A 19,595-nucleotide genomic window follows, 5' to 3' on the forward strand; every position below is an offset into this window, starting at 1 on the left:
TCCAGTACTGTTTAACTAGGACATCAGAAGGAGTGCAGTTCAGTTCAGTTGCTCAGTCATGTCCGACTCTTTGCGACCCGATGCATCACAGCATGCCAGGCCTCCCTGTCTATCACCAACTCCTGGAGTCTATCCCAACTCCTGTCCATCGAGTTGGTGATGGCATCCAGCCATCTCATCCTCTGTCATCCCCTTCTCCTCCTGCCCCCATTCCCTCCCAGCATCAGGGTCTTTTCCAGTGAGTCAACTCTTCGTGAGGTGGCCAAAGTACTGGAGTTTCAGCTTCAGCATCAGTCCTTCCAATGAACACCCAGGACTGATCTCCTTTAGAATGGACTGGTTGGATCTCCTTGCAGTCCAAGGGACTCTCAAGAGTCTTCTCCAACACCACAGGTCAAAAGCATCAATTCTTCGGCGCTCAGCTTTCTTCATAGTCCAACTCTCACATCCATACATGACCACTGGAAAAACCATAGCCTTGACTAGACAGACCTTTGTTGGCAAAGTAAAGGAGTAACATACTAGAATTCATCAGATATGTGTGTTTGCAAGTTTAGATAAACTGATGGAAATATAAGAAGCTTTTTCTTGGAGGAGGTTGCTAATGGGGATATCTCCATGTTAGCTGTATTCCATAGAGTGTGAGCTGACCTTGAAATATGCACTGGTCATTGATTTGTGCTCTCATTTGGTTTCTTGGAATTTTGATTCTTGTTTAAATCCTTACAGTAGATGAGCTGATGTGGTTATAAAAATACTGTAGTTGGTGCCTTTCTGAGAACAAATACATCACTGAGCATCCTAAATTGACATTTTGGAACCCTGCATACAATTTTCAGAGCCGTTTTAGGAACCCCTGTCTGTGATTCCTAGAAACGCTCTTTGGACACTTAAGTGATTTTTAGCAGTGAATGTCTGTCACTGCCCACATTGTTGGGGTCAGAGGGATATCCCGACAGGTAACCTGAACTGGATGGTTAGGAAGAAACTTCATGGTGAGTAATGTTTATGGTTTTTGAAAGCAAATTGCAGTTAAAGGTTTCAGTATAAATCTGCTCTTACACCATTGTCAGATGTTAAAGTAAGGCATTTGTTTTATTTCAGTGATGTCCTTGCACTGCCCATTTTTAAGCAAGAAGAATCAAGTTTGCCTCCAGATAATGAGAATAAAATTCTCCCTTTTCAATATGTGCTTTGTGCTGCCACCTCTCCAGCAGTGAAACTCCATGATGAAACTCTGACATATCTCAATCAAGGTTAGATGTGGTCTTACTCATTAGTATTATTTATAGACCTACTGGATTTGTGATATTTAGTTTGGTACACTTATGTGTAAAAAAACTATACCTTTCTAGTGTGACCTGTTAAAGTAAAAAACTTACTTGAGAAATTTGAGTTTCAGTGTTGTATTTGATAAATATTACTGGTTTCTTTCTTCTACCTGCCCATTTTTAGTTCTAATCTCCCCTTTTCTAATCCCTGTTCCCTGAACATCCCTGTTTGTTACTGTCTGAGAAGTATTACTGTATCTAGCTCTTTTATTTACCAGTTGTGTGACCTTGGACAAGTTGATTAGACTCTACATTTCAGTTTCCTTATATGTGAAACTGAAACTGATAATACCTTAGAGAGTTGTGTCAATTAAATGATATAATTGATGAAAAACATTTAGCATTGTGCTTAGCATATAGTAAAGGATTAAAGTTGTTACTAATAATGTTACGCTCTTGTGTATTCAGATAATTGAATTTTATTCTTTTTGAATCTTGGGAAGTTAACCTATGATAAATATAATATATAGTTACTTTTTCCTTCTAGGACAGTCTTATGAAATCCGAATGCTAGACAATAGGAAACTTGGAGAACTTCCAGAAATCAATGGCAAGTTGGTGAAGGTAAAAAAACAAGTACTGACCCTCTTTGGATTAATATTTTTTCTTTCCTAAGGGGCTTGGTGGTAATCTCTCACCTACTGTAGTTTGTTAGCAGAGTGGTAAACTGCTGTGTTATTTCTTCGGGGCCAGAATGAACCCACCTATTCACCTGCATTTTTCAGAGCTGCCGAAAGAGAAAACTTAGCATACCAGGCCTGGGGAGTCTCATGACTCAGTGAAGTTCTTTTTGGGTGGAATAAAGTAGCCTCCTTGAGATCATTAGAGAAGTTCCAGTGTGTCTTTGGATACTTGGTCTAGTAGCAAGGAAACCAGGAGCTACTGTTGATGAATAGCAGTTTTCTTAGTCTGGACTGATAGTAATGAATTCACAGTATAATTGCAATGGAGGAGTTTGGTCAGCTGCTGTAGAAGGTGATGAGAAAGATGTCAACAGGCACGTCCACAAAGTAAGAGTAACAAAAGGAAAGTTGACGGAAGCAGCCCCTGCCTACCCTCAATGTTTACAGGTTGTGTGGTAGGTTAGCAAGCAGGGACGTGGTGAGGATTTCATGTACATCTAAAGAACTGAGCCAGACACTGCATGGTAACAGTGGACACATGTATTAATGCTTCCAGTGGGAGTTCTTTATGCCTAGTTACCAGTCAGGGCTGATGTTTAAGCCAAGTTTTAATTATGGTACTAGTTAACTATGAGGATTATATTTGAGCAGTTATAAAGTTTGCCTGGAAATATAGAATGCTTTGGGTTTTAAAGTAAAACAGATCTCAAGAAAAATAATTTTAGGTTGTGTCTGGAAGCCAACTGGGGGTGACTCCTGCTAGTTTTCTTTGTCAGCACTAATTTTCAAGGGATGCTGTTATCATTTGATATTATTGCTTTCTTTTAGAGTATATTCCGTGTTGTGTTCCACGACAGACGGCTACAGTACACCGAACATCAGCAGCTGGAGGGCTGGAGGTGGAACCGACCTGGAGATAGAATTCTTGACATAGGTAAGTTAAGAGAATCCATTGCTTAGGAAGTGCCTTTAACTATGGTCTGTGAATTGGTTTTCTTTACTTGACATTTGCCTTGACTCAAAATGCTCCAGGGGCTCAATTAACATGAACTAAGCATAAAATATTACTGGTGTAATGATTTCAGAATTCAAGTTGAAAGTGTAGAGACTTCAGTTCTGTAACAACTGCATCCGTTACTAAAAAGTGCTTTTTGTTTTTTGTTTTTTAATTTAGTTGTGGTAAAATATACATAACGTAAAATTTACTGTTTTAACCATTTTTAAGTATACAATTCAGTTGCATTAAGTACATGCCCATTGTTGCACAAACCATCACTACCATCCATCTCTAGAATTTTTTTCGTCTCGCAAAAGTGAAATTCTGTACCCAGGAAACAACAATTTCCCATTCCTTCCTCTCCCCAGCCCCTGGCAACCACCATTCTACTTCTTATCTGTATGAATTTAACTGCTGTAGGTACCTCATATAAATGAAATCATTATTTGTCTTTTTGTGCCTGGGATATTTCAGTCAGCGTAAATAAACCTCAAGATTCATACATATAGTGGCATGTGTTACAGTTTCCTTCTCTTTGGGAACGCTTATACACTGTTGTGGAAATTAAGTTGGTATAGCCACTGTGGAAAACAGTATGGAGGTTTTTCAGAAAGCTAAAAATAGAACTATCATATGACCTAACATTTCCACTCCTGGATATATATCCAAAAGAGCCCAAAACACCAATTCAAAAAGATACACGCACCACAACGTTCATAGCAGCATTATTCACAGTTGCCAAGATGTGCACACACCCTAAGTGTCCATCAACAGTTAAATGGATAAAGAAGATGTGAGACACACATACACATACATACACACACAAATACACATCCAAGCTCTATAGCGTTAGCCTCTCTTCGTGAATATGCTTTTAGTTCTGGCATCTGTCCTTGATCTCTTATTGGTTATTATCTCCTAATGGTAAACATGGTTGCTAAACAGACCTAAGTATTACTAATTTTATCTGAGAAAACACTGGTTCTCCTACGGATATCTTGATATCCATTTGATAAACTGACTTTAGGATAAATCCAACACAGCTAATAGTGTGGAGTGGGACCCACTTAATGCTTTCTTGTTTGAATCATTGATATTAAAACAGTTGAGAAGTTATAGCACAGTTATAGTAACAAATATTATCTGGCCTTATCCCTCAATTTGAATTATTAATAGCAGTCTTATTTTTAAAACTTTTTAAAGTGGAAAAAAGATGTTCAAAGGAAAGTACTTAGGTCAATTTTAGCTCTAATTGAACTCTTTTTTGGCAAAAAAAAAAAAAAAGTTTAGGGTATGATACACAAAAATCTTGGTAATTCAGGACCAATGATAGAAGAATCGGTGCTTTCTTATTTAAACCCAGTAGCACCCAGAATTGTTCAATGATCACCATTTATTTCTCAGATATCCCAATGTCTGTGGGTATAATCGATCCTAGGGCTAACCCAAACCAACTAAACACAGTGGAGTTCCTGTGGGACCCTGCGAAAAGGACGTCTGTGTTTATTCAGGTAAGATGCTGTGGACAGGGCTCCAGTTTTGAAAAGGATTCAGGTAAGACACTGTGGACAGGGCTTCAGTTTTGAAAAAGATACCTTACCACGAGTTTGGTCCTTAAAGGATAAAAACGTATTGAATTTGAAATCTTTCCGGGTTGCAACCTGTAAACTTCTAAACAAATGCAGACATCTCAACATGTGAAAGCAAAGAGAAGTTTCTGAGTTGCTCTTCTAATTTCCCCAATTTATTTATTTGTTTCTCTCAAAAATACTTGCTAATGCATGCATTATATTTTATTCTTGAGATAAACTTATCTAACAGTTGTCTAGCATTGAGATTATCCTCATTTTTCAGTACTACCAAAGAAGTTATTTTGAACATCTTCATAATTAGAATTTGATTTGCATATCTGATTATGTCCTTTGGGTAGACTGCCTGAAAACTCATACTTGTAATAATGATAGCCAGTAGTTGACTGAGTGCTTCTCATCAGATAGTCACTGTGTTAACACTTTTTACCCATGATTTTAAGACTTTCAACAAGAATCCTGTGGAGTAAGAATATTCCTTGAGTCTTAGATAAGTTAATAACTTACCCAGGCTAGTATTTGGTCAACCAGGGCTCCACTATGACGATTTGTCAAGATCTTGAACTTTATATGCAGTAGCCTAGCAAACAGTTTTCTTCCTATTGCTCGTGAGCTTTCATATTTACTATTCTCCCAGCATGGATGGTGCCTCTGTTTTCTAAAATCTACCGTAAATTTCAGGAAAGTTTCATTAACAGAAATCATTTCTCTTCTATGTTAACTCTGTCTTTTCTGAAATAATTAATGAATTCCTCAGAGCAGCTTTTTGTTAACATTAGACCTGTACATTTATTTTGTTTGCGTTTGTAAATCATTGAAGTTTTCCTCATTTCCTCATGAGAGTGTAAACTCTTCATGATCAGAAAGAGAGTGTAAGGTTATCTTGTAGGTGTTTAAAGGTTTTGCTGTTGCCCTAAAATGTTGCTGACCGGTTTGGCTCCTAATAGAACTGAAACCTGGCTGGATGGTGTATTCTTTTCAGGTGCATTGTATTAGCACAGAGTTTACCATGAGGAAACATGGTGGTGAGAAGGGAGTGCCATTTCGAGTACAAATTGATACCTTCAAGGAGAATGAGAGCGGGGAGTATACTGAGCACTTACACTCAGCCAGCTGCCAGATCAAAGTCTTCAAGGTATTCCTGGGCTTTGCGCTGGTCCTTGGACTTTTTTTCCTTGTCTTTCATTTGCAACATTAGTCACCAAGTGAGAAAGTCAGCTTGTCTCTTTTCCAAAACTATGAAAGCCCAGCCTAAATTAGAGTTACTGAAATAAGTACTGAGCTGCCCAGTGAAGAAGTTTAAATAGGGATGGTGGGAGAAGGGGAACTTGGAAAAGGGATCATAGGGATATCATGTGGATAAATATCTTCTCATTGCAAGATTCATTAACATGAAAGTATTTGGAGCATGACATGAAGTCCCCCTTTAGCACTCTTGCCCTGACCCCCAACCCCTCCCCAGAGGTAACCAGTCTCAGTAAGTTCATATGTATTCTTATTCACTTCTAATTCACTTATGTACACATGTACATAGATATACACATATTTTCCTTTCTTTGAAACATAAACAGAATTGTATTGTATGAATTGCTTTGAAGCTTGCTTTTTTCATAACTTAACTATGTGCTTTAGAGATTTTTTCATGTCTGAAGCTATAGATGTCGTACTCGCCTTCAATTCTATTACACATTTAAGTATCCCATTTTCAGACTTAGATTTAATGATGGCTCTGTCTTTACCTCATTGTATATACCTTTTTGTTTCACAAGTGATTATTCTAAGTTTGTAGAAGTAATGTTGAATCGAAGGGTAAGTACTTGAGTTTAAAATGGAATATTTCTCCTTTCAGCCCAAAGGTGCAGACAGAAAACAAAAAACAGATAGGGAGAAAATGGAGAAACGAACACCTCATGAGAAGGAGAAATACCAACCTTCCTATGAGACAACTATACTCACAGAGGTAAAAGGATTTCTTTGGGTGACAGTTTCAATCAGTATTTTTTACTCTTAAATAGCCAATTATTTTGTAACATACTGTTGACCCTTGAATAACACAGGTTTGAACTGCATGGGTCTATTTATACATAGGATTTTTTTTTTCCTTGCTAAATATGTATTAATACTAAGGGTTCCCTGGTGACACAGTAGTAAAGAATCCGCCTGCTGACGCAAGAGACCTGGGTTCGATCCCTGGGTCGGGAAGATTCCCCTGGAGGAGGAACTGACTACCCACTCCAGTATTCTTGCCTAGAAAATTCCACGGACAGAGGAGCCTGGCGGGCTACAGTCCATCGGGTTGTGAAGAGTCAAACATGACTGAATACGTACACAGCTGTGGACTATAGTACTACATGGTTTGCGACTGAATACAGGGGTGCAGATACAGAGGGCTGACCATCAAGTTATACCCAGAGTTTTGACTGTGGAAAAGGAGATGGTGCCCCTAACACCTATATTGCTCAAGGGTCAACTGTACACGTATTATCGTTGTGTTGTATACCTAGAACTAATATTATAGGTATGTCAGTTATATTTCAATTAAAAAAAAATAGAAGAAACATCACTTCTAGTCTGATCAAAACTTATTTGTCCTCTTAGTTGTGAGGACTTATGAGGAATTAAGATTTACTAATCAAGATGTGCTTTTTGAGGGACTTCTCTGCCAGTTCAGTGGTTAAGACTCCATGCTCCCGATTCAGGGGACACAGGTTCAATACCTGATTCGAAAACTAAGATCCTTCATGCCGCACGGTATGGCCAAAAAAAAAAAAGGTGTGCTATTCGACAAATGAACTTATCTACAAAACAGAAATAGAGTTACAGATGTAGAAAACAAACTTAGGGTTACCAGGGGGTCAGGGTCAGGAAGGGAAGGATAAATTGGGAGACTGGGATTGACATATACTGTGCTGTGCTGTACTTAGCCGTTCAGTCGTGTCTGACTGTTTGTGACCCATGGACTGTAGCCCGCCAGGCTCCTGTGTCCATGGGGATTCTCCAGGCAAGAATACCAGAGTGGGTTGCCATGCCCTCCTCCAGACATGTACACACTACTACATATAAAATAGATAACTGATAAGGACCTTCTGTATAGCACAGCGAGCTTACTCAGTACTCTTTAATGGCCTATATGGGAAAAGAATCTAAAAAAGAGTAGATATATGGTATATGTATAACTGATTCACGTTGCTGTACACCTGAAACTAGTATCACATTGTAAATCAACTCTGTGTGTGTGCATGTGTGTACATGCTTAGTCTCATCCAACTCTTTTCAACCCCATAGACTGTAGCCTGCCAGGCTCCTCTGTCCATGGAATTTTCCAGGCAAGAATACTGGAGTGTATGGCAAAACCAGATACAATATTGTCAAGTAATTAGCCTCCAATTAAAATAAATAAATTTTTAAAAAATGTGTAGTTGAATTAAAAAAGAAAAAAATACTGGAGTGGGTTGCCATTTCCTCCTCCAGAATATCTTCCCAACCCAGGAACTGAACCTGCGCTCTCTTGCATCTCCTGCATCGATAGGTGGATTCTTTACCACTGTACCACCTGGGAATCCAAAAAAAAAAAAAGATGGGCTATTTAAGTAACAGTGTTTTGGTGGAACTCTAGAGTCATGTACTTTCTGCATCTAAATTGTCCTTTGTTTTTAGTGTTCTCCATGGCCTGAGATCACATATGTCAATAATTCCCCATCACCTGGCTTCAACAGTTCCCATAGCAGTTTTTCTCTTGGTGAAGGGTAAGTCTAGAAAGTGAAATTAGCTTGTGTTTGTCCTAAAGATATATTATTTCATTATGTCTCCATAAGCAAAATCTTTGCAAATCAGTAAGAACTTCTGTTTGGTCAGTCTTTGATGGACTTATATACTAACTGAGGTTTGGATTATCTTAAAAAGAGACTAAGTTTTATGTAGCCTTTCCCCCCCACCCCATTATTTTATTTATTTATTGGTCATGCCACAAGACTTACAGGATTTTAGTTCCTCAACCAGAGATTGAACCCAGGCCTCTGGACCTCCAGGGAATTCCCTTCTCTCCACTCTTAAATAGCATTGTGGTCAGTGTTAAGTGATTTGAGGACTGATTTTCTGGACTTTTCCCTTCTTCCTCTTACTGCTTATCTTGAGGTTATTTCACTTCCTGATTATAGCATGGTCATTGGGAACTGAAACAGTGGTACAGACACTAAAATCTGTTTGGTTACTTATTAAAAAATGGTCCTAACACCTAATTTATTATAAATCTTTGATAATTGGGGGAAGAAAGTAAAGGTGAGAGCTCAAATGAAGTTTTGGAATTATCTATGGGATTTATTTAGTCTTGCTTTATTGTCGTTATTATCAGAGATAATTGAAAGTTGGCATAGATGCCTACTCCAGTTAAAAAAAAGTTGTCTTATAGTCCCAGCATTCAACACATTTTCTACATAGGCCATATTGAAATTTGAAATAGGTTGTGAAATGTGTGACTAGTTTGATTGTAATGTTTGCTTTTGAGTTTATTTAGGCTCTGTGTTCATGCTGCTTCTGAAGGTATTTAATTAAGATAGCTTAGAGAGTTCCCTGGTGGTCCAGTGGCTGGGACCCCACACTTCCGCTGCAGGGGGCGCGGGTTCAGTCCCTGGCCGGGAACTAGACTCCTGCAGGCTGTGCAGCACAGCCAAAAAAAAGGGAGGATGGTTAGCTAAAATATTCAAAGTGTAACTAACAATTAAGAATGAAACTAGATAGCGGTTTCAGAAGGAGTAGGTAGATAACTAAGGCCCTAAGATAAGTTGATTACTAAATTTGAATTTTGCAGCAAAGGTCAAAATTTTAAAATAGAAAAAGATATTTTTTGAAAGAAAAACCTGTTACTACCCTATGGATTATACTTAATAGAGAATTTAAAATACTATGTAAAACTTAAGAGTTCTAAAATTTTCTCTTTGTCATGTAGTTCAATATTAGGCTCTAATTTTTCTCCCATAAAAGAAGTAAGCATTAGGGAAGAGGGACAAACTACTGAGCAAAAAGAAGTGTAGGAAAAACTCAAGGGTGTGGAGATAGCCCTTGGATAACAAATTAGCACTAATTTTTGAAGCTTTAAAAAAAATAATTATTAAGTGTTTATTACTTAATAAACTTGCTTAAAATTATATATACTTAAAAATATATATATACTTAAAATATACTTATTATTAAGTATAAAAGTATGTGATCACATTTTAATTTTATACTTTTTAGTCTAACTTTTCTTGTATCTATTTGTGTATATTTATATGTTTCACATAGTAGTAATATATTGATTACTTTTATATTTTGATATTTTTAGTTTATAGTCTAATAAGCTTATGTTAATATTGTTTATGCCATAATTTAATCAGTCCCAACTTATTGGGTTTTTTTTTCAATTTCTTCAATAATAAAAAATGACATAGTTTCTACTGCTCCCCACCCCAAAGTCTTTGTGCTAAAATAATAGAAATGTTGGATCCAAGAGTTAAGAATGTTTTATGAGATAGTACAAATTCCTGTAAATCTCTAGCTTTAAGACTTACAGTGATGCAGAGTGAGACAACAAACCCTACTACGTTTCATGGACTCATCCTTTCATTTTAAATGTTTCTTTAGAAATGGTTCACCAAACCACCAGCCAGAGCCACCCCCTCCAGTCACAGATGTAAGTCCAAAGTTAAATGTCAGTTACTGGCCATGTCTAATAATACGTTGGTGACTGTGTGATTCAGTAGAAATTCTCAACTTTTAGAGAGTATTATTCATTCCTTCACTAAGCAAACATTAAATTTTGACTAAGAACCAGATACTGTGCTGTATTTAAGGAACTTTTGGTCTAGTGGGGAGGATAAAGATGGAATTTCATGGATAGCTTGCATGGTTAGAGGAAGAAGACCTGACGTATAAACAGCTTCCACGCAAACTCCGTCTGAATGTGGGTGTATTTGGCTGTTGTAATGTTTACCTTTTTAAAGTTGAGTCTATTTGGTTACCAAAAAAAATACTTTCCCTTTTTCAGAACCTCTTGCCAACAACCACACCTCAGGAGGCTCAGCAGTGGTTGCATCGAAACCGTTTCTCCACATTCACGAGGCTTTTTACAAACTTCTCAGGTTAAATTTGCTTGTCCTTTGTTTTGCCAGCATGGGATTTCTTTTATACTCTAGGAACTCCTGATATTCCTGTGCTGTGTGTGTGTATTGGGGGAGGGAGAGGTGGCTCTTAATGCATTTTTCTGATTAAATGAATTTCATTGAACTCTTCAGATTTTCTCACCAGCTGCAACTGTGCTGTGAAATACTCAAAAAGAAAACCCTCTTACACTCATTTTAAAATATTTATTCTATACAATACCTTTAAAATATATTATCCATACAGTATTTTATCAAGGAGCATTGCAGGTAGTCTGAAATTTCCCCCCTGATATTACTATCTTTTCTTTGCACATTCCACGTTTATTTAGCATCTTCTGTGTACCACGTATGGTAGGAATATATAAATAGATAAGGCATAGTTCCTGTTCAGTCACCATCTAGTATCAAAGAAAATCCAAATCAAAATAAAACCTTGAAAGAAGGAAAACAAATAGTTGTGATGCATTAGATAAATGTAGACAAAGTGAAGCATTTACAGAAGCATCTGGAGTTAGGGAACATGTGTGATGCATGAGGTAAATCTTGAGGGCTGAGGAGGAGTCTGTTAGACAGCGGAAGAATATTTTAGGCAGGAGGAACAACTTACTTATTAGGCATGATCAGTATGATGAAAGCATAGGGTTGAATGAGTAAGTTAATTGGGTCGGAATTGAGAAGGGAGAGGATGCAGAGGCCAGGTCATGGAAGGCTTTATATACCATGCAAGAGATTATGACTATAGCTTACTGGTAATGAGGTTGTCCTTGTAAGAGTCCATTTTAAAAGTCATTAACAAAGAGAATCTTTGCCTTTATCACCCATTTGCTTATATTTATTACAGGAGCAGATTTATTGAAACTAACTAGAGATGATGTGATTCAAATCTGTGGCCCTGCAGATGGAATCAGACTTTTTAATGCATTAAAAGGCCGGTATGTAATTAGTGTTAAAATATCAGTGGGGTTGGATTCCAAATGGATTTGGATTCAGGGACTCTTCACAATACTCTTTGTGCAGCTAAATACATCTTGTCAAAACATTCTATTTGAATGCCAGCTGCCAAATAAAGATGAAAATTGTCATTTCCTATACTTGATCCAAGAAATTCCTCACGATATTTCATTTTTCATTTCCAGGTAGTTTTTTTCATTTAATTAAATATTCATTGTCCCTATTATGAGCCATTAGGTTTGGTGATACATTGATGAGCTTTCTGGAGAGAGAGAGAGAAAGATGATATACAATAAGTATTTTGAATAGTAATAAGTGTTTTAAAGAAAAACAAACAAAAACAAAGTTGTAGCTTGTAGAGTACTCAGAATATAGTCAGGAAAGACCTTTCTGCAGAGGGGATATTTAAACTGAGTTATGAGAAGGATGGACGCTTTGGAGTCATGAGGGAAGAAGGTTCTATGGAGAAGAAACAGCAGGTACAAAGGTACTGAACTCAGTTTTACTAGAGAAGAGATCATTCTTAGGTTTCGGCAGGAATTCATGGAATGTCTGCTTAATACAGAGTAAGAGTAATGCCTGAGAGGAATTAAGCAGACTAATTAATGTCTGCTTAATTTCAAGTCTCTGTTTGGGATTTACAATTTAAAGTAGGTAGTAGTAATATTGATGGGAAAAAAATATAGGTCAGTGCCATAGAACCAAATCAGTGACTAAATAATGAAATAAGATTATGAAGTATTTTTGTTTATTATTGGAGATATAAAATCAAGTTGGAAACTTTTAAGCAAAGAGGTGAAATTCAAGGGTTGATTACTAGGCAAAAAAGACTGGATCATTCATTTTTAAATGTATTATCTACAGAGCATTTAGAAATAGGAAGGAATAAGGCGATGAGAGCAAGAGGTGATTCAGTATGGTTGTCTATGAAGAAAGAACAGAAGAAAGGCTAAAGCTGACTAGGAGGCAGTCGTGAGGGAAATGAGATTTTTCTAGTCTGTGGCATTGGTGCTCTTAAGTAAAAGGTATATCTTTGAACCGTACAAAACAGTGGCTTACACATACTGAGTCCTTCTAACCTTTACATCAAAGGTTACAAACTCTGACTACAGAGGCCACATGTAAATGGGTGACAGTCCAGTCTAGGGTGCACAGAAGAATGCGTGTGCACCGTGCCTGTGGGACAGCTGATTGGGTTCTGTTTTGCAGAATGAGGACCTTGGCTTTTTCAAGGAAAACCAAAGATTCAGAGGTTGATGATGCCTTCTGTTGGAATGAATTCAGTTAGACACAGATACACCCCAGTGAGAAGTAATAATTCATAGCAAATGAGCTACACTGGTCCAAGGGCTGCCAGTTTTCAACCTGTGCTCTATTGTATTAGACACAAAGGTTCTTCCGTAAAATGTGCTCACCATGAGAAATGTGACTGACAGTTGGTTTTTCTTTCTTCCTCCTCAGGATGGTACGCCCAAGGCTAACTATTTATGTTTGTCAGGAATCCTTGCAGCTAAGGGAGCAGCAGCAACAGCAGCAGAATCAGCAGAAACATGAGGATGGAGACTCAAATGGTACTTTCTTCGGTAGGTCGTTCTGGACAGGCCAGGACAGATATGAAGAAAAACGAAGAGATGACTTATGAGCATGTGTGATGGGAATTTATCAGGCAGCAGAGTCAGTATTTGCTAAAAGTAATGGTAATTGCTCTAATGTTTATTGAGTTCCTAATATACACCGGGCACTATTCTCAGCATTTTTACAGGTTTTAACTTTTACGGCTGGTGTCTCCTCATTGCAATATATTTTATTGTTCTTCCCCAACATTCAGGTGAGGAAAATGAGGCTTAGGGATGTTAAGTAACTTGCCCCAGGTCACACAGCTAGCAAGTGATTGAGCTGGGATTTCCGTTCAGGCAGTCTGCTTCTGCGTCCTTTAGAAAAAGTGGGCATTCATAGTGATGAGATTGCCTTTAAGAGCAGAGAAACTCTGTGCTGACTGTCTTTGCTTTCTCCCTTTTGCAGTTTACCATGCCATCTACCTAGAAGAACTGACAGCTGTTGAACTGACAGAAAAAATTGCTCAGCTTTTCAGCATTTCCCCTTGCCAGATCAGCCAGATCTACAAGCAGGGGCCAACAGGCATCCATGTGCTCATTAGCGATGAGGTAGATTGTTAGCACAGCTGAATCACCAGATGACAGTGATCTGTCTGGGCATATGACGGGCGCAGGAGCTGTTCCATGCGGGCAGCACGCTCTGTTTTCCAAGACAAGACGTTTTCAAACATTTTTGTTTGTTTACCTCCTAAGATTTTTTTAAAACTGTGTATCCCCTTGCACATTTTTAGGCTGACTTAAAAGTTTTTAAGTTTAAATAGTGGGGAAAATGTGCCCATTTGGGGTCGTATTATAGGACATATAAAAATGAAATGACTGCTTCACTTTTCTAACTATGTCTCATGTAACCTGAAGACAAGAGTAATTTAATACCACTGTCATTTAAAAAAAAATACATGAATATACTTTTTAACGGAATATTTATATCATTTGTTTTCTTAAGCTGATATTTTCATTCACTTCCCCCATAGAATTTCATCTTACCATAGTCTACTTTTATGCTTGAATGCCTTTTATTAGTTTTTCCTACTATATTACTTTGAAACAAAAACTTGTTTCAGTAAAAATTTAAAATTATTTGTTCTGGATAGAATTATCACCATAATTATACAATTGATTAAAGCAACATAAATGTATTATATATTTTGATAAGTAATTGTTAAACATTGAGAAAAAATTTATTAAAAGTACATCTGGGAAGTTCCCTGGTAACCTCATGGTTAGGATTCCGGGCTTTCACTGCCAAGGCCTGGTTCAATCCCTGGTCCAGGATCCACAAGTCATGTATCTTGGCCAAAAATAAATAAATAAACACAATACAATGAAAGTGCATATATTAATGAGATGGATGAGATTAACTGATTCCTTACCCTTTCTCCCAGACACAATTAATTCATAGATAAATACTGCCTATTACTAGAATGAAATAGAGTTCAACATCAATTCCATCCTGTTTTTTCCCCCTAGATAAGAAGTACTGTGGAATCTGATTCACATAAATTGATAGATAGGAATGGATGAAGTTTGCTATAATAGCATTGCTGGATTTTTTTTTTTTTTAACTTCTGGGTTATGTGCCAAAAATTACATAGTGATGGTATCAAAAATTATTTTGAATCATCTGTCATTTGACAATTTGTGGTTAGGTCACCCTTCAATTCTGGTGAAAAGAATTGAAAACTTCATGACTCCACGACTATATCACCTAGTCACTCTAGTTCTCATTTGCAATTACACTTTTGCATGCTGAAGGCTTTTATAGCCTAGGGCAGTACATCTCCATAAGATTTCAGGAGGGTGAAACTCTTGCCTTTACTTTATAAAATGGGGAAAAGGAGTTTGAAAAGGGAAGTGAGAAAGGAAAACAAGAGGTTCTCAGGTGGTTTTAGGAGAGATATAGATGTCTAATTCCTCCCATATGGGCCTGTCTGGATCTATGTGCCCTTGGAAAGTCTGGGGGTTAACCCAGGAAAATGTTTTCTCGAACTTTAAGAAAGCTATTTCAGCTTTTAAAGCTTTTGAAAACTAAACAGGAGAGAAAACAAAACAAAGGATTCTTTTTCATTTATATCTAATATAATAAAAAGCCACATAGGCAAAATAAATACAGAAAACCAAGGTTTTTAATGATCAGCAAAATTTCCTGCTTTTTTCAGATGATACAGAACTTTCAGGAAGAAGCCTGTTTTATTCTGGACACAATGAAAGGTAATAAAAATTAAGATAAACGCCTTTTTCAAAGGAGTCAGAGGGTTTTTTTTAATAGTAATTCTTTGAGGAGAAAGGGAAAATATTAACCACCATATTTGAGATAAAGAATGTGACATTATTGGAGATTGCTTCTTTGTGTGAATTGGCTTCTTGCCATTGTCAGGGCAGACGAAGTGTGACTTTCTGCCATCATCTTTTACCTTCCATGGACAAGTGATGAAACTGAGGCAAAATGTTTTTCTAGTGTATATTTATTACACGTATTCTGTGATAATTAATAAGTATACTACACTTTGTCCTCCTGTTTTTTTCTTTCTCTAAAGAACCTTAGCACATATATTTTTCTCCTTCTGTGTTTTGGAGGTGACTAAAGATGACTCTTTTCTTTTTCTTGCAGCAGAAACCAACGATAGCTATCATATCATACTGAAGTAGATACGGCTGCTGCTTCCTTCACCCATGGGAAATTCTCCTCTTGGAGGGGATCACAAATGGAGATTTGAATGGCTGTAGGAACCTGACCTGTCTGACTATGTGGGGGAGTCAGAGGCAGAGCCAGAACCCCAGCCATCTGTGTTGGGGCACACATGGATTCCTGCCTGACAGGCATTTCTGCAACTGTTTCTTAGTTAACATTTCTGGATTCTACTGTTGTTGAATATCAATAGAAACTCCACATCATTTAGGGGGTGTGTGTAGGGCATAATGATGATGAGAATTGTGTGATGTTTAATGGAAAGATGTTAAATTTTGTGGTATGCAGCCCATGTAATTTTTTTCTAACATAAAAGCAAACATCTATATTCCATAAGACTAGATCCTCAGTCTTTTTTGCCTGTGGAAACTTCATCAAAGAAGAGAAATTTGGAGAAAGAACAAAATTCTTTTAATTCCCCCATAATTTGATGATGAATAGTAATTTTGGCTAACATTTATTGCACATTTAGTTGTGCCAGGCAGTGTGATAAATTCTTTAAATGGATTATCTTGTTTAAATCCTCTTAATAACCCTATATGAAGTAGGTAATAATGATCCCTAATTGAAGATAAGGAAATGGAGTCACAGGGTGGCTAAGGAGCTTGCTGAGTAACAGGCAGCTAGTAGATAGTGACATGAAGTGCAAACCCAGGCAGGCTGACTCGTATTCACTGCTGCCCATGACTGCCACCCTCACAGTCCTCTGTGCATGCCATCCTTTCTTACTGTGGCTCCGCTGGTGAATCACACATAACAGTGAGCAAGAACTGACAGGTTAACACCCAAAGGGACAAACCACACCTGAATGATGAACCAATCAAGAGCTACAAAAAATGAAAACACAGACACTTTCAAAGCATCATTAGTTGTCAGATTCACAGAATTTAAGGCAGTGAAAACCAGAGATTATCTGTTATTCCCCAAATTCACTATTCTTGAATGACCTCAAACTATTTATTAATGGGTTAGACTAACCTCTGCTTTCTCTTTCCCCTCTGCATCTTGTCTTGAGATAGGAAGTTCTTTTACTCATGTAGCGTTCTTTTATATAAGCTTTACAATTCATTCCCATCCCATTCACATTCTTACCATATACTTTAGTTCTTCTGATTGTAATTGTGTGCGCTTGTGTGTGTGCATGTGTAAGACTGTGGGTCATTTTTTCACATGTAAAGTTTTATCCAGAAATCCCTCTAGGTGTTATGCTGAGGTGAAAAATGATAATGTTCAAAAGATTCTGTATTGGATTTGGATCTGTGTGTGTGTGTGTGTGTGTGTATTTTTAAGCATTTGATAAAGTTTAAATGTTTTTATACAGAGATTTTTGTTGTTGTTCATTAAAATCAACCTGCAAAATGGTCTTGATTTCTTTTGATTTGAAAGAAATTGAAAATTTTGAAACTGGAAAATTAAGTCAAATGACTTTATTTAAAATTGACCTGGACATCTTGACATAATAAGCCAAAATACTTTTTTAGTGACTGATTACTGGATGTCTCTATTTTTCTTTGTGGGGGGAGACATTTCTAATTGTATTATGTTCCTAAGACTGGTTCTCAGCCTCAGGGGAGTCAGCTGTCTCCCCAGCAGGATGCTAATTTTTATTTTTATTTATTTATTTATTCCAATCCTCTGAATGTTAGGCTGGGAGGGTTGGACTTTTAAGGTCCTTTCTAAATCTGAATCTGTGACTCTTGTTTACTGTAAATGATACACAGAATTCTATTAATATATTTACTATAAATTTTATACTTGCTAATTTTTACTTGGGGTTAGAGGATTTTTTAAGAGTAGTTCTCAGATTTATATAGAGATGAATTTATATGTTTGTAATCATAGATCCTCAAATTAACTAGAACATCTCTTAGGCTTTCTTTAGCTCCAAAAACATATTTATAGTGCCAATGCTGTATAATTGGTAAGAATTGGTATAGTGATAGAACATTGTAATTATTCAGTTTCCTTTAAAAATTTTCATTTCTTCACTATTGATCTTTTCAATTAAATGAAAATTTTAAACTAGCTTTTTCATAATGAAAGTAATACACAAAGTGATAAGTTCAACAACAAAGAAGTAACTTTTTCTACTTATAATAACTTTAATAAAGTATAACTTTTTCTACTTATGTCCTAGTCCCACTCTATAGAGGTAGTCATTGCAAAAAGTTTCTCTCTCAAACACACACGAACACACACACATATGCAGATGGGCTCATGTAGTTTTAGTGGTCTGCAGTTTTCTTTTTTGTATTTAACATGTCTTGAACACCTTTCTATATTAGAATTTATAGCTTGACATCATTCTTTTGAAAAGTGGTCATTCCCTATGAATGGCATTTAGGCTAAGTCCATTTAAGCTATATTCTAATTTTTTTTGCATTTATTTCTAAAATACCTTCCAAGAAACAAAGTTGGCTGGATTTCACCTCTTTAACCATGTGATAGTTGGTATTTAAAATAAAGAAGATGGTTTAATATTTCCATTAGAGTGAGGCTATATAAGGAGAAGAGTTAGATTTTAGACCCTCCTGAGAACTGTAGTAGCATCCTATTTGACTTAGCATTGTCAGCACTGTTCCCTTGAAGTATAATAGGTTCCATCTAGAAGAATCTGTAGTATAAAGACTTTGATAGTTAAAAGGGAGACATTGGAAAGTAAAAGGATCATTGCAGAATTCTTAAGGATTGAATACCAGTCACAACATAAAATGTGACTACTAAGTAATGAAGTCCCATATTATGCCCCAATGATAAGAATGTTTGCCCACATAAATGATTTATTTAAGAAGCCATTTAAAGGGAGCAGAAATGGAGGTTGTCATTTTGTCTGGAAAGAGATTACAATATGACAAATACAAGACAACTAGAGTCTGAGAGATCTGGGAAAGTGAGGTCCTCATGACGGGGTGGACGTGATTCCTGGAAGTCTGGCACCGTCAGGCACTGGATACACTGTGAAGGGCAGAGCATGATCTGACCACTGTGAGTTGGAGGAGCAAGGGGAAGCTTGGCAAGTGGAGAAGGCTTGGCATAGTGGAACTAACCATGTCTCATTTAGGCCTAATGAAAGAGTGTTCTGAAAACCCTTTGTATCCCCAAATGTTCTGAGAAAGTCTTTTGTATAGGGTTGCTGCAGAGATTTGGGCTATCTTCAAACTTCCATGAAGTATTGGCTGAAGCTTCAGCATTTAGTTTTGAAAGTAACACAAATTTCAGATGTAGATATTTGAAGTCAGGACTGAGTTTTTCCTTCTCCACTGAAGCTTTTTCCTCTGGCCAATACCTAATAATTCCAGGTAACTGGGGACCCAAGAGCTCAAACTGAGCCTTTGTATCATTTTTCTGAATTTTCAGTCAGCTTTCTTGGCTACGGATGGTTCCTCTATGGCAATTTGATCTGTTATGGCCTCTGCTGGTCTGTTATGAAAACTCTAGCCTCACCGGGAATGGCACAAATGCTCCCATCTAGCTGTATCTTTTTACTGATATATAAAATAGTCCTATCTCATTCTTTCGCTTCTCCTAAAAACTGCTCATATTTTCTCAGTTGTGAGCTAAGGTTTTTCCTGCTAAAATATATTTATTTTTATTTGTGATTAAATTTTTGTTTCATGATACAAACTCCAAGACTTAAATGAAGAAGAAAGATGCTCTATGTGATG

General features: G+C 37.0%; 1 protein-coding gene across 15 annotated transcripts in view; it reads left to right on the top strand.

The window, feature by feature from the left end:
• Positions 1-17,289, top strand: part of TFCP2 (transcription factor CP2) — a 48,932-nt gene extending 31,643 nt beyond the window's left edge. For 2 of the 15 annotated variants that reach the window (XM_042246720.2, XM_012174271.5), the window contains 14 exons: positions 1,105-1,256; positions 1,819-1,895; positions 2,783-2,888; positions 4,356-4,462; positions 5,523-5,675; positions 6,390-6,500; positions 8,198-8,286; positions 10,160-10,208; positions 10,563-10,656; positions 11,519-11,609; positions 13,090-13,211; positions 13,651-13,793; positions 15,401-15,452; positions 15,853-17,289. In XM_042246720.2, coding sequence (XP_042102654.1) covers positions 1,105-1,256; positions 1,819-1,895; positions 2,783-2,888; positions 4,356-4,462; positions 5,523-5,675; positions 6,390-6,500; positions 8,198-8,286; positions 10,160-10,208; positions 10,563-10,656; positions 11,519-11,609; positions 13,090-13,211; positions 13,651-13,793; positions 15,401-15,452; positions 15,853-15,890 — 1,384 coding nt within the window. In that variant the 3' untranslated portion in view covers positions 15,891-17,289. The remainder of the gene's footprint in view (positions 1-1,104; positions 1,257-1,818; positions 1,896-2,782; positions 2,889-4,355; positions 4,463-5,522; positions 5,676-6,389; positions 6,501-8,197; positions 8,287-10,159; positions 10,209-10,562; positions 10,657-11,518; positions 11,610-13,089; positions 13,212-13,650; positions 13,794-15,400; positions 15,453-15,852) is intronic. The other 13 variants (XM_042246721.2, XM_004006346.6, XM_042246722.2 and 10 more) reach the window with 7 other exon arrangements.
• Positions 17,290-19,595: the final 2,306 nt, after the last annotated feature.

Source organism: Ovis aries, chromosome 3 (genome assembly GCF_016772045.2).
Source record: "Ovis aries strain OAR_USU_Benz2616 breed Rambouillet chromosome 3, ARS-UI_Ramb_v3.0, whole genome shotgun sequence".
Classification (NCBI taxonomy): Eukaryota; Metazoa; Chordata; class Mammalia; order Artiodactyla; family Bovidae; genus Ovis; species Ovis aries.